Raw genomic sequence first — 17,366 nt, forward strand, 5'->3', positions numbered from 1 at the left:
TTTCTTTCCAAAACAACTTGAGTAAAATTCCTACCACCCTGAAATCACACCATGGATGGACCCCAGGAGGCCCACAACCCATCTTCCCCTCGGTCCCAGGGATGAGAACATTTTCAAGACAAACCGGCAGAGGATGAGGCCTGCTCGGGCCCAGAGGCCATGGACTGTTTGCCGCAGAATGGCCCTGTGGTGGTAGCTGCTGGCTCACCTGAGGTTGGGGTCATGGGTGCGGCTGCCAAGCCGTTCATGTTGAGGGCCGCCATCTGCTGCATCTGGGCGGCGGCGAAGGCAGCCATGGGGTTCAGGTAGCCACCCTGTGCGACTGAGGCCATTAGTGCCGCCTGCTGCTGCATCAGCTGGGGCAGAGGGAGTGGAAAAAATATCATGCGCTTCCGGGGGGGGGGGCAGCCCTCCCCACCAGGGGTCTCAGCTCCTGGACACAAAACTCCTAGGCCCTGAACCCCACCCCACCCCAGAGAACCCTGATGTCTCCCCCATTCCTGCCCTAGTTCTCAATGGCTATTAGAAACCGCTCCCTAAGAGGTGACTCAGAAGCAGTGGTAGAATCTTGGAGACTCAAGTCGTTGTAAAGGGCAGGGGAACAGACTGCCCCCTGGGTGCTGTTCAGCCCCGTGGAGGCCTGTTGTTCATGGAGACGTGACGCCCAAAGCTGTAGAGATGTGTCGGATGAGGCTTTGTAGAATTAACTTTGCATGGACTTCTGTCCAAATGTTTTCACAAAGGTGGGTGGGAACTGGGCAGGTTGGTAAAACTGGCCGAATGCCAGCACTGCTGAAGGAGTGAGGAGGGGAGCTTACATTGTTAGAACCAGAACCTGGACTGCCTCAGTGCCACCCATGTGGGGGTTGCGGCCACAAGCCTGGGGGGCAGCTTGGGGGAGATGCTGACAGAGGAGGCCCCAAGGTGCAAGACAGAAGTTGGTGGGCCAGGGGCTTGTGGGAGGGCTGCAGTGGAAGGATTGGTGCGATAGGTTCTGGGGAACCTGACAGACCCCTGCCAGGAGTGACCAGAGGCCTGAGCACACCCTTCTGTGAGTGGGGTTGTGACAACCAAACACCTGAATCACTCTCATCCCTTCCACTTGGTGCTTTCTAGAATTTGACTAGCGGGCGAGCTTGCTGCCTTCTCTCCTTCTCCTCCCCTTAAGAACCAGGACATCAAATCACCTCTTTCTGGCAGTCACTCTGGACGGAACCAGACTTCTCTCAACCTCCTCTGCATCCTGGATTCATTCCTGACCACTCCTCATTCCCCAGGCTGGGCAGTATTTTTTGACCAGGAACAGGGCTCCCCTCAGCAAAGTTAGGTGCCCCTGCTCTGGGGCTCTGAGCAGAGCTGGCTGGAGAACCATTGTGCGACCTCCCCACCCCCCCTGTGCCCCCACTTACTGCCTGTGCGTAGGCGCCGTAGGCCCCGAACGGGATGGCCATGGGGTTGAACATGCCCATCTGGCCAGCCATCTGCTGCATTCGCCGCATCGTGCGCTCCTTGTCAGTGTCGGCAAACTTGACCACCAGACTGGATGAGGCTCCCTGCAGCCGGGACTGCACGTGAGGCCCACCTGCCCTAGCTGCTTGCTCCCAGCTGTCCAGCTGTCCGTGCCCCTGACCTAGGCCCTCCCTCTCCTCCATGAGGCGCTACTGTGGGCTGGGGGGTGGATGAGCACAGGTACCCGCCCAGGAGTCTGGGGTCTTAACACAACTGTGGGCATTGTCTGTCTGGGAGACCACGGGCCAGTTTCTTAGATCTCTGGGCCTCAGTGTTCTTGTCTGGGGTGTGGGGACAGTGGTAATGCCTTCCTGTCTCATAGGGAGGCAGCGAGCACGGCAAGTGTTTCCCACTGTTTGGACTGAGTGCAAGGGTGGGCGGGGCCCTGCGGCTGCTCTGGGTTGGTCAGGGGTGTCGCCCTTCCGCTGCCCAGGGGTGGCCGCACTCACCGGCATGGTCTGGCTGCCATGCAGCGCGTTGATGGCAGCTTGCGCCTCAGCGTGGGAAGAGTACTTCACAAAGGCGCACCCTGGAGGGGACAGGAAAGGCTGAGCCAGGGCCCAGAGAAGGCCCCAGAAACATGAGGACTGTCGGGCAGGACATGGGAGGGGCCCAGGGGACAGGGCGCACCCAAGAAGACAGTAGAATGGGGGTGATATAAAGACCGAGAGAAAAGAGAGACACCATGAAACACACACACACAGAAATACTCCGTTCCACCTCTTTGGTTTCAAGCATCCCTCCCAGGTTTGCCAGTCTGGCCACCTCCAGGCGGCTCAGAACTCCCCCCTCAAGTGGGTGTGGGCCGGAGGCCCCGCCCTACCACGCCCGCTTCCCGCCCCCCTCCCTGAACTGTCCACCCCTGGCTCACCCTTGCTGTTGCCGTCAGGCCCGCGCAGGATGGTGCACTCTTCAATGTTCCCGAAGGCCTCAAAGAGGCGGCGCACGTCGTCCTCAGACTGCTGCTTATTGAGCATGCCCACAAAGAGTTTTCTATCTTCTGGAACAAAATTAGGAGATGCTTACCCGGGCCAGGGGCTGGGCGGCGTGGGGGGCGGGGCCGGGGGAACAGGGCTGGGCCTGCCGGAGGAGAAGGGTTTCAGGAGGGAGGGAGAAGCTGGGCGGAAGCGCGGGCGAGAGCTCAGACCCGGAGGAGCCGGAGAGGGGTAGCAGGGAGAGGGTGGGTTGGGGTTGGGGTTGGGGTTGGGGTTGGGGTTGGGCATAGCTAGCTGGGCAGGGACAATTGCGTGGTGGGACTAGGGGGAGAGGGAGAGCACAGCCAGAGGGGAAGGTGCAGGAGGAGGGGTTGGCGTAGGGAAGGAGCTGGATTGCAGCGACTCTGCCCGCTCCTGCCTCAAGGGCAGGCCACAAAGTGATGGAGTGAGGCCATTGGTCTGGCTGCTCACCTACAGCACAAGGGTCATTCATGCAACTCTTCCATCCCCTCTGCCCTCCTCTTAAACACAAACTATCTTCCTCCTCCACTTTTAATCACAGAGACCAGAACTCACAACAAACAAGTGTGCCACAGGGCCTTTGCCTATGCTGTACCCTCTGCCTGGAACACCCTCCACATCACAAGACTGATTCCTTCTCTTCTTCTTCCAGGTCTCAGTTTAAATATTGCTTCCTCATCAAGGCCCCTTCTTCCACCTCCCCTTTTTCTCTGTCTCAGCCCCTCACTCTCACAGTCTGAATTTCAAAGGACAATTATTTACTGCCTTGCCTGTATTGTTGGCTTCTGCCCAGCTCCCTGCCACTGTCCCCCCTCCCCCACCCCATTATACTCCTGGGGAAGAGACCAGGCCTCTACCGGAACAGCAGTGCCAGACACATAGTAGGCCCTCAGGACAGAGTGCTGGAATGAGTGCACGCTCTATGCCATTCCCAGGGACACATCTCCTTTCTACCTCACATGTTTTTACCTCCTTGGTTGGGCCTTCCTATCTGTTCTTGCTGCAAAATTCAGCCTTGGGCACGTTTGGACAGCCTGCTTCTGAGGACTGGGCTCCCAGCACAGCTCCCCTACACTCACATTGAGTACCAAGCGGCTTATTGACGTAACTCAGCTATGTGCTTAGGCTGAAAGAGACCACACTGACTTGTGTGGATCTGTATCAACTGTGGCTTCAAAAAGATCTCCCACCTCACAAGCTCTTATTTCAATGTGGCTTCATGCCTGCTGAGAGGTGGGGTCTACGTTCCCTTCCCTTCAATCTGGGTGGGGCTCCTGACTGCTCTAACCAATCAGGAGGAGCTGAAGTGATGCCAGCTGACTTCCAAGTCCAGGTCATAAAAAAGATCAGCTTCCATTCAGTTCTCTCTTTTGGGGATGCTTGCTCTGTAGAAGCCAGACACTATGTTGTGATGCGTACACTACTGTCAGTGTGCACATCAAGGGACCCAGGCCCCCAGCTGACAGCCAACATCAACCACCAGACATGGACATGAATGAGTCCTCAGATAATGCCAGCCCCTAGCCTTTCAGTTTTCCAGCTGAGGCCCAGACATCCTGGAGCAGAGACAGGCCTTCCACGCTGTGCCCTGTCTGAATTCCTGACCCACGGAATCTGAGAGCATCATAAAGGGTTGTACTACACCCCTCACTGCGGGGCTAAGTCATTACACAGCCACAGCAGCTGGAACAGGGCCCTGTGGTGACAGCACACAGGTGCCCACTAGGTGTGTGCCGACTGGGAAGGACTGGCACACACAGGTGCACGCAGCTAAGGCTGCAGAAATGCACCCCTGCCCCAAACTTTGACCACTCACGTGTTTGTGGTTTACTCTGAAGGCAGGGGCACTCTGGGGACATGTCCCTCTGTACTCAAGATCGTGGGTACCTCCTGCCTCAGAGAGTTCCCCTAGCCCACACTGCTGGGAAAGTTCACATAGAGCTGAGGGGCAGTCCTGGTGTGTGGAGTGAAGCAGAGGAAACCTCGGGGCCCCCGCACTCCTTCACGAGCCACCCCAAAGTCTCCCTCTTCAGGAAGCCCTAACTGCTGCTCTGCTGGTGCCCCTCACCAGAGCACTCCGCACTGGGCAGGTCAGCAGTGATGAGAGGGCCCTGGGTGCTGACTCCTTCCATACCCTGAAGGGCATCATTGCCAGTTTCTGTTACCAGTTCTGGGTCAGGGCACACCAGCTTGGACCCCCACCACTGGTGGGCGTCAGCCAAGCTCTGGGCCTAGTGGCCTGACCCTGCCACCTGCCCCAGCCTGGGCTGCTCAACCAGGCTAGCCAGACCGTGGCTGGGCTGGACACAGCCCTGCCTTCTCTCCGGGGCTCACCAACCCCAGGCTCTGGGCTGAGGGAGCAGAGACTGGGAAACCACAAGAGAGACAGGGGAAAGGGGTGAAGCTGAGGGGGGATGGCAGGAGATAGAGTTAGGAGCAGAGAGGGAGGAGAGATGGTGAAGATGGACAGAGTGAAAAGAATTTGAAACAAAAAGTAGCAAAGAGACCAGCAGAAGAAGAGAGCAGAGATGGAGGTGAGAAGGTGGGAGGGCTTGTGTTTAACTCCCAGAAGCAACAACACTTTACATGAAGTGAACTGGGAGCTTTTAAAGCCTTTAGCAGAGTAGTTCAAACTCCTCCCCAGGCTCAGAACAGGGCTCCCCCACCCCAAAACCCACCCCAGTGCCTTTTAAAGGCTCCCATTCAGAAAGACTAAAAAGCGAAAACCGCCCCTGCTAATACCAGGCCCTCCAGCTTAAAAATTGTTCCCCAGGGGAAGGAAAAAGGAAGGGAAGAGAAGGCCCCTCCTCAGCCCGAGCCTCATTTACATGCCGGGACTGCAGCGGGAGCCTTCTCTCCTGATGTCTGAATATATTCCTTTATTATCATTATGACAGCCTTCTGATTGCATTAAAATTCATCCACATGTGCCTTTCTCTCCAGCCGCTTTTCTTTTGCGAGGTTCCCCCTCCCAGTTCCTCCTTCCCCTCCCCTGAAATCTCCCTTTACTACGCAGTTCTCAGTTCTAGGCCTGAGCCCTTCCTTCCTGGAAACTTTCTAGTGAAGCGGGCCAGGCGTTCCGCTCCCCGCCTGGCTGGGTTTCCTCGGGAAACCACTGCCGCCCTTCCGTCTGGAAAGCTGCAGAAACCGGGCTCTGGCCTCGCTTCTTCCAGGCGGTCTTGGGTGACCCCACCCGACGCACAGGTTGGTTTGTTTCTGAAACCTCAAGTGGATTCATTTTGCGCCCTCTTCATTTCCGGTTGGCTTTTGTCACTGGGTGGGTGATGCTGAGCCTTGTCTTTCGGACCAGGCGCTGAAGGACCCTGAGTCGGATGGCGGATGTCCTCCTCCAGGCCCAGGCGCCCTGGCTCAGACCCCAGCAGCCCTGCGTTCCAGCTGCACAGCGGCTCCCCACCCCAGATTTTAGATCTGTAAAACTAGAAGAATTAGGGCCTCCTCGCGTGGCGGATGCATGCCTTCCTGGAAATGCTGCAGGGACAGAGCCTGGCCAGCAGTAATGGCAATGGTGACAACCAGTACTCAGGGTTCTGTTTGCCCTGCCCCAAACTGAGAAGGAGACAGAGTCCAAGGTCGTCGGGGTCGGGGTGGCACTAGGAGTAACAGGCTGGACCAGACTCAGGCTGTGGCTGACCAGCCCTCCCGCCCCCTGGGCCCTCTTCCCCCTCTGGCCTGTTCCCAAGGGGCTGTCCCCAGGCTGTGTCAGATGAGCCATGGCACCATGTGGCTGGTGTCTTGGACCTGATGCCAGCCTAGCGAGAGTCTCAGAGAATGGCTCGGTTTCCTCATCTGGTTCCCGTTCCCTCCAACATGGACACAGACCCTGCCCTCCTCGGACGGGCTGAGCAGTCTCTGAGCACAGCCCCCCTGCCTGAGTGACAGGTGTCCCTGGGTGATGGTAAGGGTGTCGCTGCTTCTCCCAGGAGATGCTCAGGCAGGTGCTGGTGGAACTGGGCCATGCCGGCCACCTCGAAGGGAGGTGGGGACAGGAGAGATCTCTGAGCCAGACTTTGAAGACGCCCCTGGGTGATGGACTGCTGATGCCTCTCGGGACCCAGACATGTGGTGAGCAAGTGGAGGCTGGTTTAAAGCCCAGTATCCTCCCTCGAGAGAGCCCAGCTGAGGGCAAAAGGCTGCACTGTGCTCGGTTTCCGACTCCGGGGGGCCAAGCCCAGTGGCTGGCCGAGGAAATCACGGGCCGTCAGGCTGCTGCAGTCTTTGAACAACTATTCGCTGAGCACCTTCTCTGTCCAGACACTGTGCCGAGCCTTGCGTCTAAGGCGGTGACAAGAAAGGTGCTCTGCTCACTGGAGCTGACATCCAGATGGAGGGCCGGGCCATCCACAAGAAACAAGTTCCCAAACAAGACAAAGCCCAGCAGCGCTGCTACACGGTGGCTCCCGGAACTGGTGTGCCCTCCCCAGGGGGAGTAAGGCCACAGAATGGCAGAGTTGGGCGGGACCCCAGAAAACACCAGTGGCCCCACCCTTTAAAATAAGGAAGTTGGGGCAGAAAGGGAGGTCCAGGCCGCACCTCTGGGATTCAGGCTGAGCCTGGTCTCCTAGGGTCTCTCGACTCCCCGATCCTATCACCGCTTGCTGCTGCCCTCCCGCTCCTTTAAACTGTGAGTGCCTGTGTCTGCAGGGCTGAGGCAACACCTGGGGCTCCGGTGCAGGAGTGTGGTGCCCCAGAGGGCTGGGCAACAGAAGGCACACACTCGTCCCAGCCCTGCCTGAGTGCAGAGGGCAACTGAGCTTCCTGTGCCCAGATGTCCTGCCACCACTGCTACGTGGGCATAGCCTACACTCCCCCCCGCCCCCACTCACTAAGGAGCTGTGGATGGATGAAGACAATAAAATAACGGGTGAAAGTGTACCCAGTTATGTCAGATGAAGGTGTTTATAGCTACCTGAGTGGGGACTGAACCAGAGCACCTGCCACCCCTCCTGTGTCTACCCTCTGGTCAGCCTTCAGCATTTATTGAGCACTTGCTGTGTGCCTGGAACTTGGCTGAACAGAGTCTGAGATATTTCTTAGGGGCCCTTCTGGGTTTTCTTTGGGGGGGAAGAAGTTACTCTTTCAATGGACATGTGTGTGGGGTGCAGTGCATGGTTCTCAGATCCCTGGAGAGTCCGGTCTTTGGCCCCTGAGCCTCTGCCACAGAGCCCCCTACCCCCTTCCCATTATGGAACAGCCAGGCCTGACTGTCACATGCAAAAGCCCCACAGGGGGCAGAGAGGGAGGGGACATGGGTATACCCCGAAGATTTCCCAGAGGAGTTAGAACATGGTTCCAAAGGCGGAAGGGCCCCTTCGGCTGCTCTTTTCACCTGCCCCCAAGCAGCCCCTGCCTGTGGCAGAGCTGGTAAGAGGGGTCCTTGCAGGAGTTCACCTTTGCTTCTCCAGCTCCCTCTCCCACCAACATACACATATCTTGTTCCTCTGGCCTCCACTCTTTCATTTTGCCAGAACCCCAGTCGAGCTCTGAGCTTCAGTTTCCGGATCTATAAATAGCATTGGGCGCCACCCCCCGGGGAGCCATAGGTGCTTATGACAGGCAGTGGGATCTACTCCCTTGAAGGAGAAAGAGTCCTGTGCTCCCTCACTCGGGCTGTTGGGCAGAATGGTGCTCTGGCTGCAAGGATTTGTGTTTTACAAGGAGAACCCTGGCCCTGTCGGAGGTGGCTCAGCTGTTCAGAGCCTCACCCCATACACCAAAAGGCTGTAGGTTGGATCCCTGGTCAGGGTATATACGTAGGTTGTGGATTCAATCCCTGATCCCCAGTTGAGGCGTGCATGGGAGGTAGCCAATCAATGTTTCTCACATCAAAATTCCTCTCTCTCTAAAAGCAATAAATACATCCTTGGGTGAGGATTTAAAACAATAAAAGAAAATGAGAGCCCAGAAAACAGAGAAGCAGGGTGTCCCCCGCAGGTTTGGGATGGGCCCTACGAGGGAAACTTCAGGGTGGTGCCTTGGGTTCCCCCATCTCCGACCCACCACCACCACCACCACCGCCACCGCCACCACCGCCGGGGCAGGTAGCATCTTGAGGGCTGGCTGCACGGGGTCAGAGGGCCCCTGAGAGGAGCAGGCGGGGCGCAGCAGCCCTGCTCGACTTGCCAAATGCCAGCGCCCTGGCGCTAATGCTCAAATTCCGGTTTAATTTCCAAAATTTGATTCGCTCATTACCATCGGCATTGAACAATATTTCCTGCTTAAGGATAGACGACTGCTGGGCCACAGTGGACGAGTGCTCAGATGGTTAATGCCTTTTATTGCTGCAATAGACTTTTACTGTTCTCTCCCCTCCAGCTGCTGAGGGAGGGTGTGTGGGGGAACTGAGCGAGGAGAACCCGGAGGCCAGGGACCAGGATGGGGAATAAATGGCTTTGAGGGCTGTGGCTTCTCTCCTGCTTTTGAGCTATTGTCCTCTGGGGTGGGCAGAACGGGACCTGAGCCCAGAACCTCAGGAGCGCTACGCACCTCTGCCCCTCAGCTGCTGGCAGAGCCTGGAGCCCAGAGTGCTGGCCTCTCAGGGCCCTCGGCTGTGTCTTAGGGGACTTCCCAGGGCACCTCCTGGATCCAGGGACCATCTACTCTCCCTGGAGATGACCTTGGTGTCCCAGGGCCCACAGACCGTGAACCTGACTAGGGAGAACCTGTTCCTTCTCCATAACTTCACTGTGGCTCAGAAAGAACCTTCAGTAGAAGGAGATGAGAGGCACACCCACTGGGCAGGAGGGGCTGGGGGTGGGTGGAAGTAGGTGGCGTCTTACAAACAGTAACAGGCTGTGTGTCAAATCTGTAAAAGGGGAGAATAGTCACACACCCCTCTTAGGGCTGTAGAGGGATTAAACGAGTTGAGGTATGTGAGGTTTTCACAACTCATCGTGCTGGTTACAGATATTCCTAGTGTTCACCCATAGGGGTGCCAGCTGGTAGATGTGGGTGCCTACCTGGCCCCCTGCCCCCCCGGGGGCGGAGCTGACACCCAGGGACACTGAACTGAACACAGTCATGCCCTTCCCAGGCCCACTGAGATGCTCCCCACCCTCCTCCAGGAGGTCTACCTGGATTGATCCCAAACAAGAGACATTTCCCCTGAAGCCACAGAGCTCCACCCACTGCCCTTTCCCACACCTTGTCCTGATCCAGACCCATCAAGCACCCACGGCTCCTAAGGGCCCCGTAGCAATCAAACTGATCATCTGAATTTAAATCCGTGCCATTTTCCACGTTGCTGGCCCCCCACCCTGGGTCTGGAGCCCCCCCTCCACCTCCTCCAGGCCCTGCCTCACTCCCTGCTGTCTCAGACCTGCCTTTCCAGTAGGAGAGCAGTGGATGGGGTTGGGGGTCCACAGGCCCCGCCCCTTGTGTTTGGGAACCAGAGGTTGGCTCTCTCTCTGGCTGGGTTGGGCAGTCTCCAGCATGTTCATCCACACCAGGGTAGAGGGCCTGGATTCAAATCCCTCCACAGCTCTGTGGTCAGGCCAGCTCCCTTTCTGAGAGCACTCCTTCACCTGGGACATGGGTCACAAAGCGAAACAGTAAGTACAGGAGTGACATCCCCACTTTGTCCCCACAACACACAATCTCAGAACCAGGACCAGAGCCAGAGCCAGGAGCACAGCAGGGACAGAAGCCTCCCTGCCGGGGAAGAAGGCTGAAGGAGACATCAAACCAGATCAAAGGCTGCTGGGGGTGTGGAGGCATTGGGGGTTGAGATGGGGCTCCCTCTCCACCAGGAATGCTAATGAGGACCCTCAGCTGCTCCGGCCCCCAGGGGAGGCGGAGCCAGGCCTTGATCTGCAGAGCTCCCTGCAGAGAGTCTCTGTTTGAAGTTGGGGGTGGGAGGAGGCAGGAGACTGGAGGACACATCTCGTCCCCTGGTAGAACCAGACGTGTTTCTCCCCTCACTTGCATTCTTACAGCCAGCTCTGCCTTCCAAACGCTTCAGGGCTGGGCCCAGGCCACGAGAGTCGCCTCCTCACTGTCTCCTGACACCCACCCAGGCTCCTGCTTTCTGCTTTCCACCCAGAAGCCAGAAGGGTCCGTTAAATCCAAGGCAGGTCTTATCTATCTCCTGCTCAAACTCCACAGTGGCTCCTGTCTCCCTGAGAACAAGCCCCTCTTCTACTGACCTGCAAGCGGCTACGTAGGCACCCCTGACTCCACTTCCCCACCAACCCCTCCATCCCTCTGCTCCACACTTGTAGGTCTCCCTGCTCTCTCAGGAGGACTCCATGCACACCCCCGCCCTGGGCATTTTCACTTGCTCTGCCTCCTCTTGTCTCAGAGATCACGTCTTAGATATCTGCAGGGCACCGAACTGCAGATATCCTCAGAAAGTAGAAAATGAGTGTCCCCTGAAGATGAGGAGCCATCAGCCACAGTGTGGACAGAAAGCCTGAATGACGAGCTCTGTGGGCACGGGGGTGGGGGTGAGGTGGAGAGGGGTCTAAAGGCTTGAGCCGGACCCTGAGGAATGAAGGGCAGGGTTTGCCAGGTGGGGACGGCAAGGGGCAGGCGTCCCAGGTCAGGGAGCAGTGTGCGCAAGAGCAGGGAGTATGAAAGGGCAAGTAGTGTGAAGGGCACACACACACACACACACACACACACACACACACACACCCCTTTCCTCTTTCTTGTTCTCCTACTCACCATGTTCTAAACACGTCCCTCAAGGTCCAAGGCCTTGACCCTTGCCTTTGACCCCTGGAAGCATAGCCTAGGACTCAGGCCCTGAGTCCAGACTCCTTGCCTGTGCCCATTCTCACTGCCCATCCTGCCTTGCCTTGGTTCAGCCTAGCTCCCTAATCCATAGCGCCACTCTCTCAGTGTCACCCCAGCCCCTTCATAATGACAGCTGGTGGGACACAGCTCCCACGTCGCAGAATCTCCACTGCCTCCAGGCGGCACCAGTCAGACTGACTCCCACCCCGGGCTCTGTCTCACTTACTCCAAGAGGGCGTTATAATAGCAATAATAAAAACCATCATGATTCTCATTTATGGAACACTTACTGGGACCTCAGCACCAAGGTAAGCACTTTACAGGGATAGTGGTGACTTTATTCTTTTCACTGTATAAGTGAAGAAACTGAGGCACAGAAGAGTTTAGTACCTTTTCTGAGAATACACAGCTTGTCACTGGAGAAGCCAGGATTCGCCCCAGGGTGGTGAACCGAGCTGAGCTCTCAGGTCACCCTTCTTCCCGATGGAAGATGGCGCTGCTCGGAGGCTTTGTGTGCACTCTCCTCCCTCCACCCCTGCAGCCCAGCACAGACGACTGGCAAAGGCCGGGCAACACCACTGTTCTGCAACGCCAGGGTTTGGTTCAGAGCTCAGCAGGGGGAATGGCCGAGGCTTCCGTGGAGGCCCTGTGGAGGGCCCTGGCCCTGTGGAGTCCTGTGTGCCTGGGGAGCCCAGGCGCACCTCGTGGGCCCCTTTCAGTCTCGTTCACCCCTCTACTCAAAACCCCGCTGTCTTGAAGTCCCCTGGGCGACCAACAAAGCTCTTTCTTGATGAGCCCCCAGGCCTTCCTCTCCCCAGGGCCTACACAGCAACGTCTTCTCTGCTCACTACACTGGAAGTCCAACCTGCTGGCAAATCCCCTGTAAGACCTGTCCCTACCCTTGCAGCCCCCTGCTGGTTTCCCAGGGCATAGGGGTGGCTCCAAGCCCCCAGCATGCTGGGGGAGACAGGACTGGCACTGTCACCACCTTGGGGGCCATGCATGGCCCCTGTACCCTCATCTCACGCACTCTGCAGGCATGCTGGCCCTGAGCTGGGCAAGAGCTGAGCCCTGGAGGCTCCGTAACAAGAAGGGGTCTGGAGAGGCCACACCCACACCCTTGTCTGCCTCCCTGTTGGGCCTCTGACCTTTGACCCTCATGCTGGTGACTCTGCCCGAGGCCTCCCTGCTGGAACCTGGGATCCGGCTGTGGGTCTAGTAGAATTCACCTTTCGGAGGGGCAGTGGTGCTCTGCCGACTCTCCAGGTGACTGATTATATGTGTGATCTGCTGTTCTGTCCTTACCAGGTGCACGGCGCGCGGGGTTCTGTGGGGGCTTCTCAGCAGCCACACCCTGTTGTCTAGTGGGGTTTCTGCACACTCCGGTCTTTCACCCACCACAGGATAATTTATAGCACAATGGAGCATTTTTTCCTTTATATTATGCGGGAGCATCAATTATGGCCAGTTTGTCCTCGGCTCTCAAGGAAATAGACAAAGCAGAGCTTTATTCTGCAGGGTGGTCCGCTGTGGTGGGCAGGGGTGGGACGCAAGAGGAGGAAAGAGCACGGAATGCCATTAAACACATCTCACTGACAGAGCAGGGAATCTAGTCAAGGCAGCCACGGTACCAGGGAAGAAATAAAAGACCCAGTTAGAGCAGCTCGTCTCTATTAACCATGGATCTTCTGAGCTGAGCGGTGCAACTGCAGAGCTATGGTTATAAGGATCTACCCGCAGCAAGCGAGCCAGCCACGGACCAAACTCTAGCCCTAGCCACAGGCTGACCCTCATGTTGGCCGAAGATCCTCCCAGCTGCGGCCCAACTTCCCACAGCCTCATGGAGAGAGTGGGTGGTCACAGGTCAGAGACAGGATGCAGGGCCAGGGAGCCGGGCAGACCTCCTGCCCCTCTGGCCCATGGCCCATATTTAACACTGGGTGGGGGGCAGTGGTAGACTTTTCTCCTTGTGAGACCAGGGTGGAGAGTGGCATGCCAGCTCCTAACAGCTTGCTGCCTGTCTACCTGGGGAAGCCCACGCTCTTTGGGGCCAACATTGCTGGTCTATCACAGCAGGAGTCACGCTTGAACCCAGAGGCTGCAGCGACCAAGCCTATTCCCAACCCCAGACACTGTGGTGAGGATTTCTGGGGACACGAGGGTGAGGTCTTCAAAGGCCACCTGGCCCAGCTTCCTACAGTTTGACCCAAAGTGGGGATGACACTTCCTAAACACCCTGGCAGAAACCCCATTAGCCTCCGAGGAAGCACAGAAGGAGGTGGCCTCAGGGGCCCGCTGGAGAGCCCTGCCCTGCCCAGAGCCCAAGTCCGCCCTAGAACACAAAAGGTTGCTCCTTCTTTCTTGGAACTCCGTCTGAGAACAACAGCGGAGACTTGGATCTTGTAAGAAGATGGTCCTGGGTCCTGGGTCCTGGGTCCTGGGTGCTATTAAAGTCGCCTGAGGGCTTCTGGAAACACAGACGCCAAGGGCTGGCCCCCAGGATACTGACTGGCTGGCAGCACAGCCACCGGTTGCGTTGTTTTTGTTTTTTAATTTTTTTGAAAGCTATTTGGGTGATACCAATACACAGCCAGGGCTGGGAACATCCATGACGGGTCCTCTCTAGGCTGCCCTGCCCTCTCTCCTTGGGCACCATCTCTCCAGCCCTCAGCCTGCCCACAGAAGCTCAGCCCTTTGGACTGCTGGATTCTGCACCCACCTTCTCTGCCCTGACATTGAGCCTGGACAGGCCTCCATCTCTCACGGATCATTCTGGAGAGATATTGTCCTAATTCGGAGAGGTACCTGGGAAGGAATTATCTAGGTCGGCACAAGGCTCACCCCTCGAATGGTATTGCAGGCCTCCTCCTCTTCCTTCTCTCACTTGTACGCTCTCCCCTCCATCCATCGGGCCAGCTCTGCTCTGAGAGAAGAGTCCCAGGCTCCTCTTTCATCAGCCCTCCATTTTCCTTCCTATCCATCTTTGTTCCAGCCTCCCTCGGCCTCCTGGAGTCGCTGCTGCCCCCACCCTTCCACAGGGAACTCAAGACAGCCCATGCTTAAGTACACACTGTATTAACTCATGACTGATAAGGGAGTACAGGTAGACGCAGAGATAGATGGATGGCAGACATGATTAATAGATGCTAGATATCCAGATTAAATGTTGGATGATACACAGATGAGAGAAAAATGATGGCAGGAAGCAGATAGATTTATGATCAATGGTACATAAATACTGATAGGTGAGTGTAGATGGATGGATGGCCAAGATGTTTCTGAGGACTTCAGATACCTGAAGTCTAAATGCGAAAGGTCAGAAAACTAGTCATGGCCTCCCACTCCTGTTGGGGTGCTGGCTCTCAGAAGAACAAGGAACCCTGCTCTGCTCAACACCTATCTTAAACCTACTCCTCTTTCAACTCAGGTTCCCGAACACCCACATGTCTGGTGGGCTTTCGGTTAAGGTAGGAGATACTGTGGGGCTGATTTGTGTAGACTCATGAAGTTTCTCTTTGATGTTGCCCTGAGCCTGCCAGCAGGTCAGGATGCCTTGTGAGCCCCAACTCTGCCTACTGAGGACCTCCCCTCCTGTGTGGAGACCTGCCCGTCTCCCCCGTAGGTGCATGCTCTTCAATGGGCAGGCCATGCGCTCCAGCTGTACAGAGCAGGCTGGTTCTGGGGGTGGGATAGGCTGGGCTGGCCCCTGCAGGTCGATGGCAGGTGTCAGCCCATATGGCAACACAGAGTCATCCGTTCACACCCTCTGTTGGGGTCCATGCTCTCAGAGAGGACAGTGTGAGCTGACTCATCTGAACACTCGCCCGCCACAGGACAAACACTGCTCAGAGCGCTGTGATTTCATGAGGTGGGCACTGCTGTCACTCCCATTTTACAGATGAAGAAACCGAAGCACAGAGAGGTTTTCCAACTTGCTGGAGGTCCCAGACCTAATCACAGCAGGACCAGGACTTGAACCCAGGTGGCCTGGTTTCTGAGCTCTCCTCCACCATTTAGAAGGTACCCCCTGCTTGGCTCACCAGACCAGATGGTCGAGAGGCTCTTGTGAGCTCAAGGGAGCACACGGCTCTGGGAGCTGGAAGGGACTGCCCAATTTGCAAGATGTTATTATTTCTAATGACTAATGAGATTGTGAGGGGAGTGTCAGTTTCCCCGAGAGAACAAACTGTTTTGCAGGGTGGCAGCATATTAACTGTTGGTGTGTGGCTGGCATTGCTAACGACTGACCGGAGAGCCTGCTCTTGTCATTCAAAGGGATTGGCAGTATTTGGTTACCATGAAGTTCAGTTTACAGAGTGGCAGCAAGAGGCAAATTCCATGTTTCAGAAACCTTCGTGCCAACTCTGTACCACTTCTATTATTCACTGATCAGCCGTGCATTTGCTCAACAAACTGTGTGCAAGGTATAGGGTTGGGAGATACAAAGAGTAGACCTGATCCCTGAGTAACAGGGCTTCCGAACTGTGGCTGCAGTGGCCCAGCTGTGGAGGAGCAGAGCAGACTGGGGCCTGGCAGAGGGGGAGAGTGCAGAGTGTGAAGTGTGCCCGGGGTGGGGCCTCATGCGAGCGGGGGACACAGGCTCTGAGAGCACACTGCCCTGACTTCTTTTCTGGGAAGGTTTGGGCAGGGAGGGATGGGAATAAGGAAGGAAACCTGGGGTGGGAGACAGGAGAAATGCAAAGAATTTAACTCAACGCTGGTGCCTGTGTACAAGGAGCTACAGAGTCTTGCTGAAAAGCAAGGCACACCCTCCCACCACCTGGAGAGGGGTGGATGGAGAGACCACACACACAAGGGGCCCGCTCTGCCTGGAGCAGGCATGCCAGGGAGTGAAGGAGGAGGGGGTGGAGACCCACTGCTTGGCTGTTGCACTCCTGCCAGTCGTCCTTGCTCTGGGGCAGCCAGACGGTTTGGCAGGGGATGGTGCTGGCTGCCCTCCTTCTGGATGTCCTGCCTGCCAGTTCTGTGCCAGCGGAACTCTTCCACACACTCTGCCCACGTCTCCCTACCATGCTTCAATGTAACACGATTGTACCCCCATTTGACAGATCAGTTAACTGAGGCTCAGAGAGGCTGAGTGACAGGCTCGAGCTCACCAGGCAGTAAGCAGTACAGTGGAATTAATGCTAGTATCTGGCTGGCTGTGTCACACCTACTCTGATGTACAAAGTAAGCGTATGACTCATATGTCCTGCCCTCGGTCCTTGGATTCCATCCTCTGGGTTCTAGGCCTTTGGACTCAGCACTGCCCTCTTCTAGGCGGCCTTTGAAATGTGGTGGCTCCTGTCACCTCAGCCGGACTGATTTTGACAGAAAATGTCTTCAGTGATCAAAGGGAGGAGATAAGCTTTCAGGCTTGCAGTGCCTGAAGCTGGAAAAGGAGCCACAGGGCTGGGAAGGGATTAGAGGCTGAGGGGGTAGGGGAGGGGCTTGGAGTAGGGGGGTGTCTCAGGGAGGGGCAGTGCTGATGCTGAGCTGGGAGGCCACAGAGGGCTGGGTTGCACTGGGGGGCGGAGGTGGTTGTCGTAATGGTAACAGGACATCATACGGGGCCATGTGTGATAGGCAGTGGGGAGTGTGGGCTACAGCAGCCATGCCCCTGCGGGAGCCCGCCCCTTTTCTCTCTCAGTGTACAGCAGGTGGATAGCCCAGGGCGCCATCGGAACCCAGGGTGCCATCGGAACCTGGGGTTCCAAACACCTCAAGCTTTGTTTTCTGACTGCATCAGAAACACTTCATTCCTAGGTAGATGTGACTATTTTTCAAATGCCTGTTGTGCTGTAAATAGTAGCAATTCCTTTAAAGACACTGCTGAATTTTAGGTAGCTTATTGCCATTTTGCATTCTCTCGAATAATGGACACTCGAAGTAAAACGTCTATGGGGAGGGGTGGTGCTGATGGAGTTTTGATGTTAAAAATGGCTCTTAACTTTGAGAAGCCCGGGCATGCTGACTCCAGGTGGGCAGCGGGGCCGCAGGAGCAGAACCCGCCCTGGCGAATCCTAGGCCTGGCGCCATCTCACCTGTAAGGCCAGTGTCACCTACCAGAGGGAGGATCACGGAAAGGGGGGCAGGGAGCACCCTAACCTGCAATCGGGAAACTCCTTCTAATTCTGAGTCCCCCAA

The 17,366-nt window shown here is 56.6% G+C and overlaps 1 protein-coding gene across 29 annotated transcripts in view; it reads right to left on the reverse strand.

Moving 5' to 3' along the window:
* CELF4 (CUGBP Elav-like family member 4) overlaps window positions 1–17,366 on the reverse strand; it is a 290,171-nt gene that overhangs the window by 25,893 nt on the left and 246,912 nt on the right. For 17 of the 29 annotated variants that reach the window (XM_053664350.1, XM_053664344.1, XM_053664349.1 and 14 more), the window contains exons 4-7: window positions 2,381–2,509; window positions 1,959–2,038; window positions 1,410–1,553; window positions 209–356 (exon numbers count right to left, since the gene is read on the reverse strand). In XM_053664350.1, coding sequence (XP_053520325.1) covers window positions 209–356; window positions 1,410–1,553; window positions 1,959–2,038; window positions 2,381–2,509 — 501 coding nt within the window. The remainder of the gene's footprint in view (window positions 1–208; window positions 357–1,409; window positions 1,554–1,958; window positions 2,039–2,380; window positions 2,510–17,366) is intronic. The other 12 variants (XM_037154504.2, XM_037154509.2, XM_037154503.2 and 9 more) reach the window with 1 other exon arrangement.

This window comes from Artibeus jamaicensis, unplaced genomic scaffold (assembly GCF_021234435.1).
Source record: "Artibeus jamaicensis isolate MK-2021 breed Jamaican fruit bat unplaced genomic scaffold, CSHL_Jam_final contig_354, whole genome shotgun sequence".
In the NCBI taxonomy this organism is placed as follows: Eukaryota; Metazoa; Chordata; class Mammalia; order Chiroptera; family Phyllostomidae; genus Artibeus; species Artibeus jamaicensis.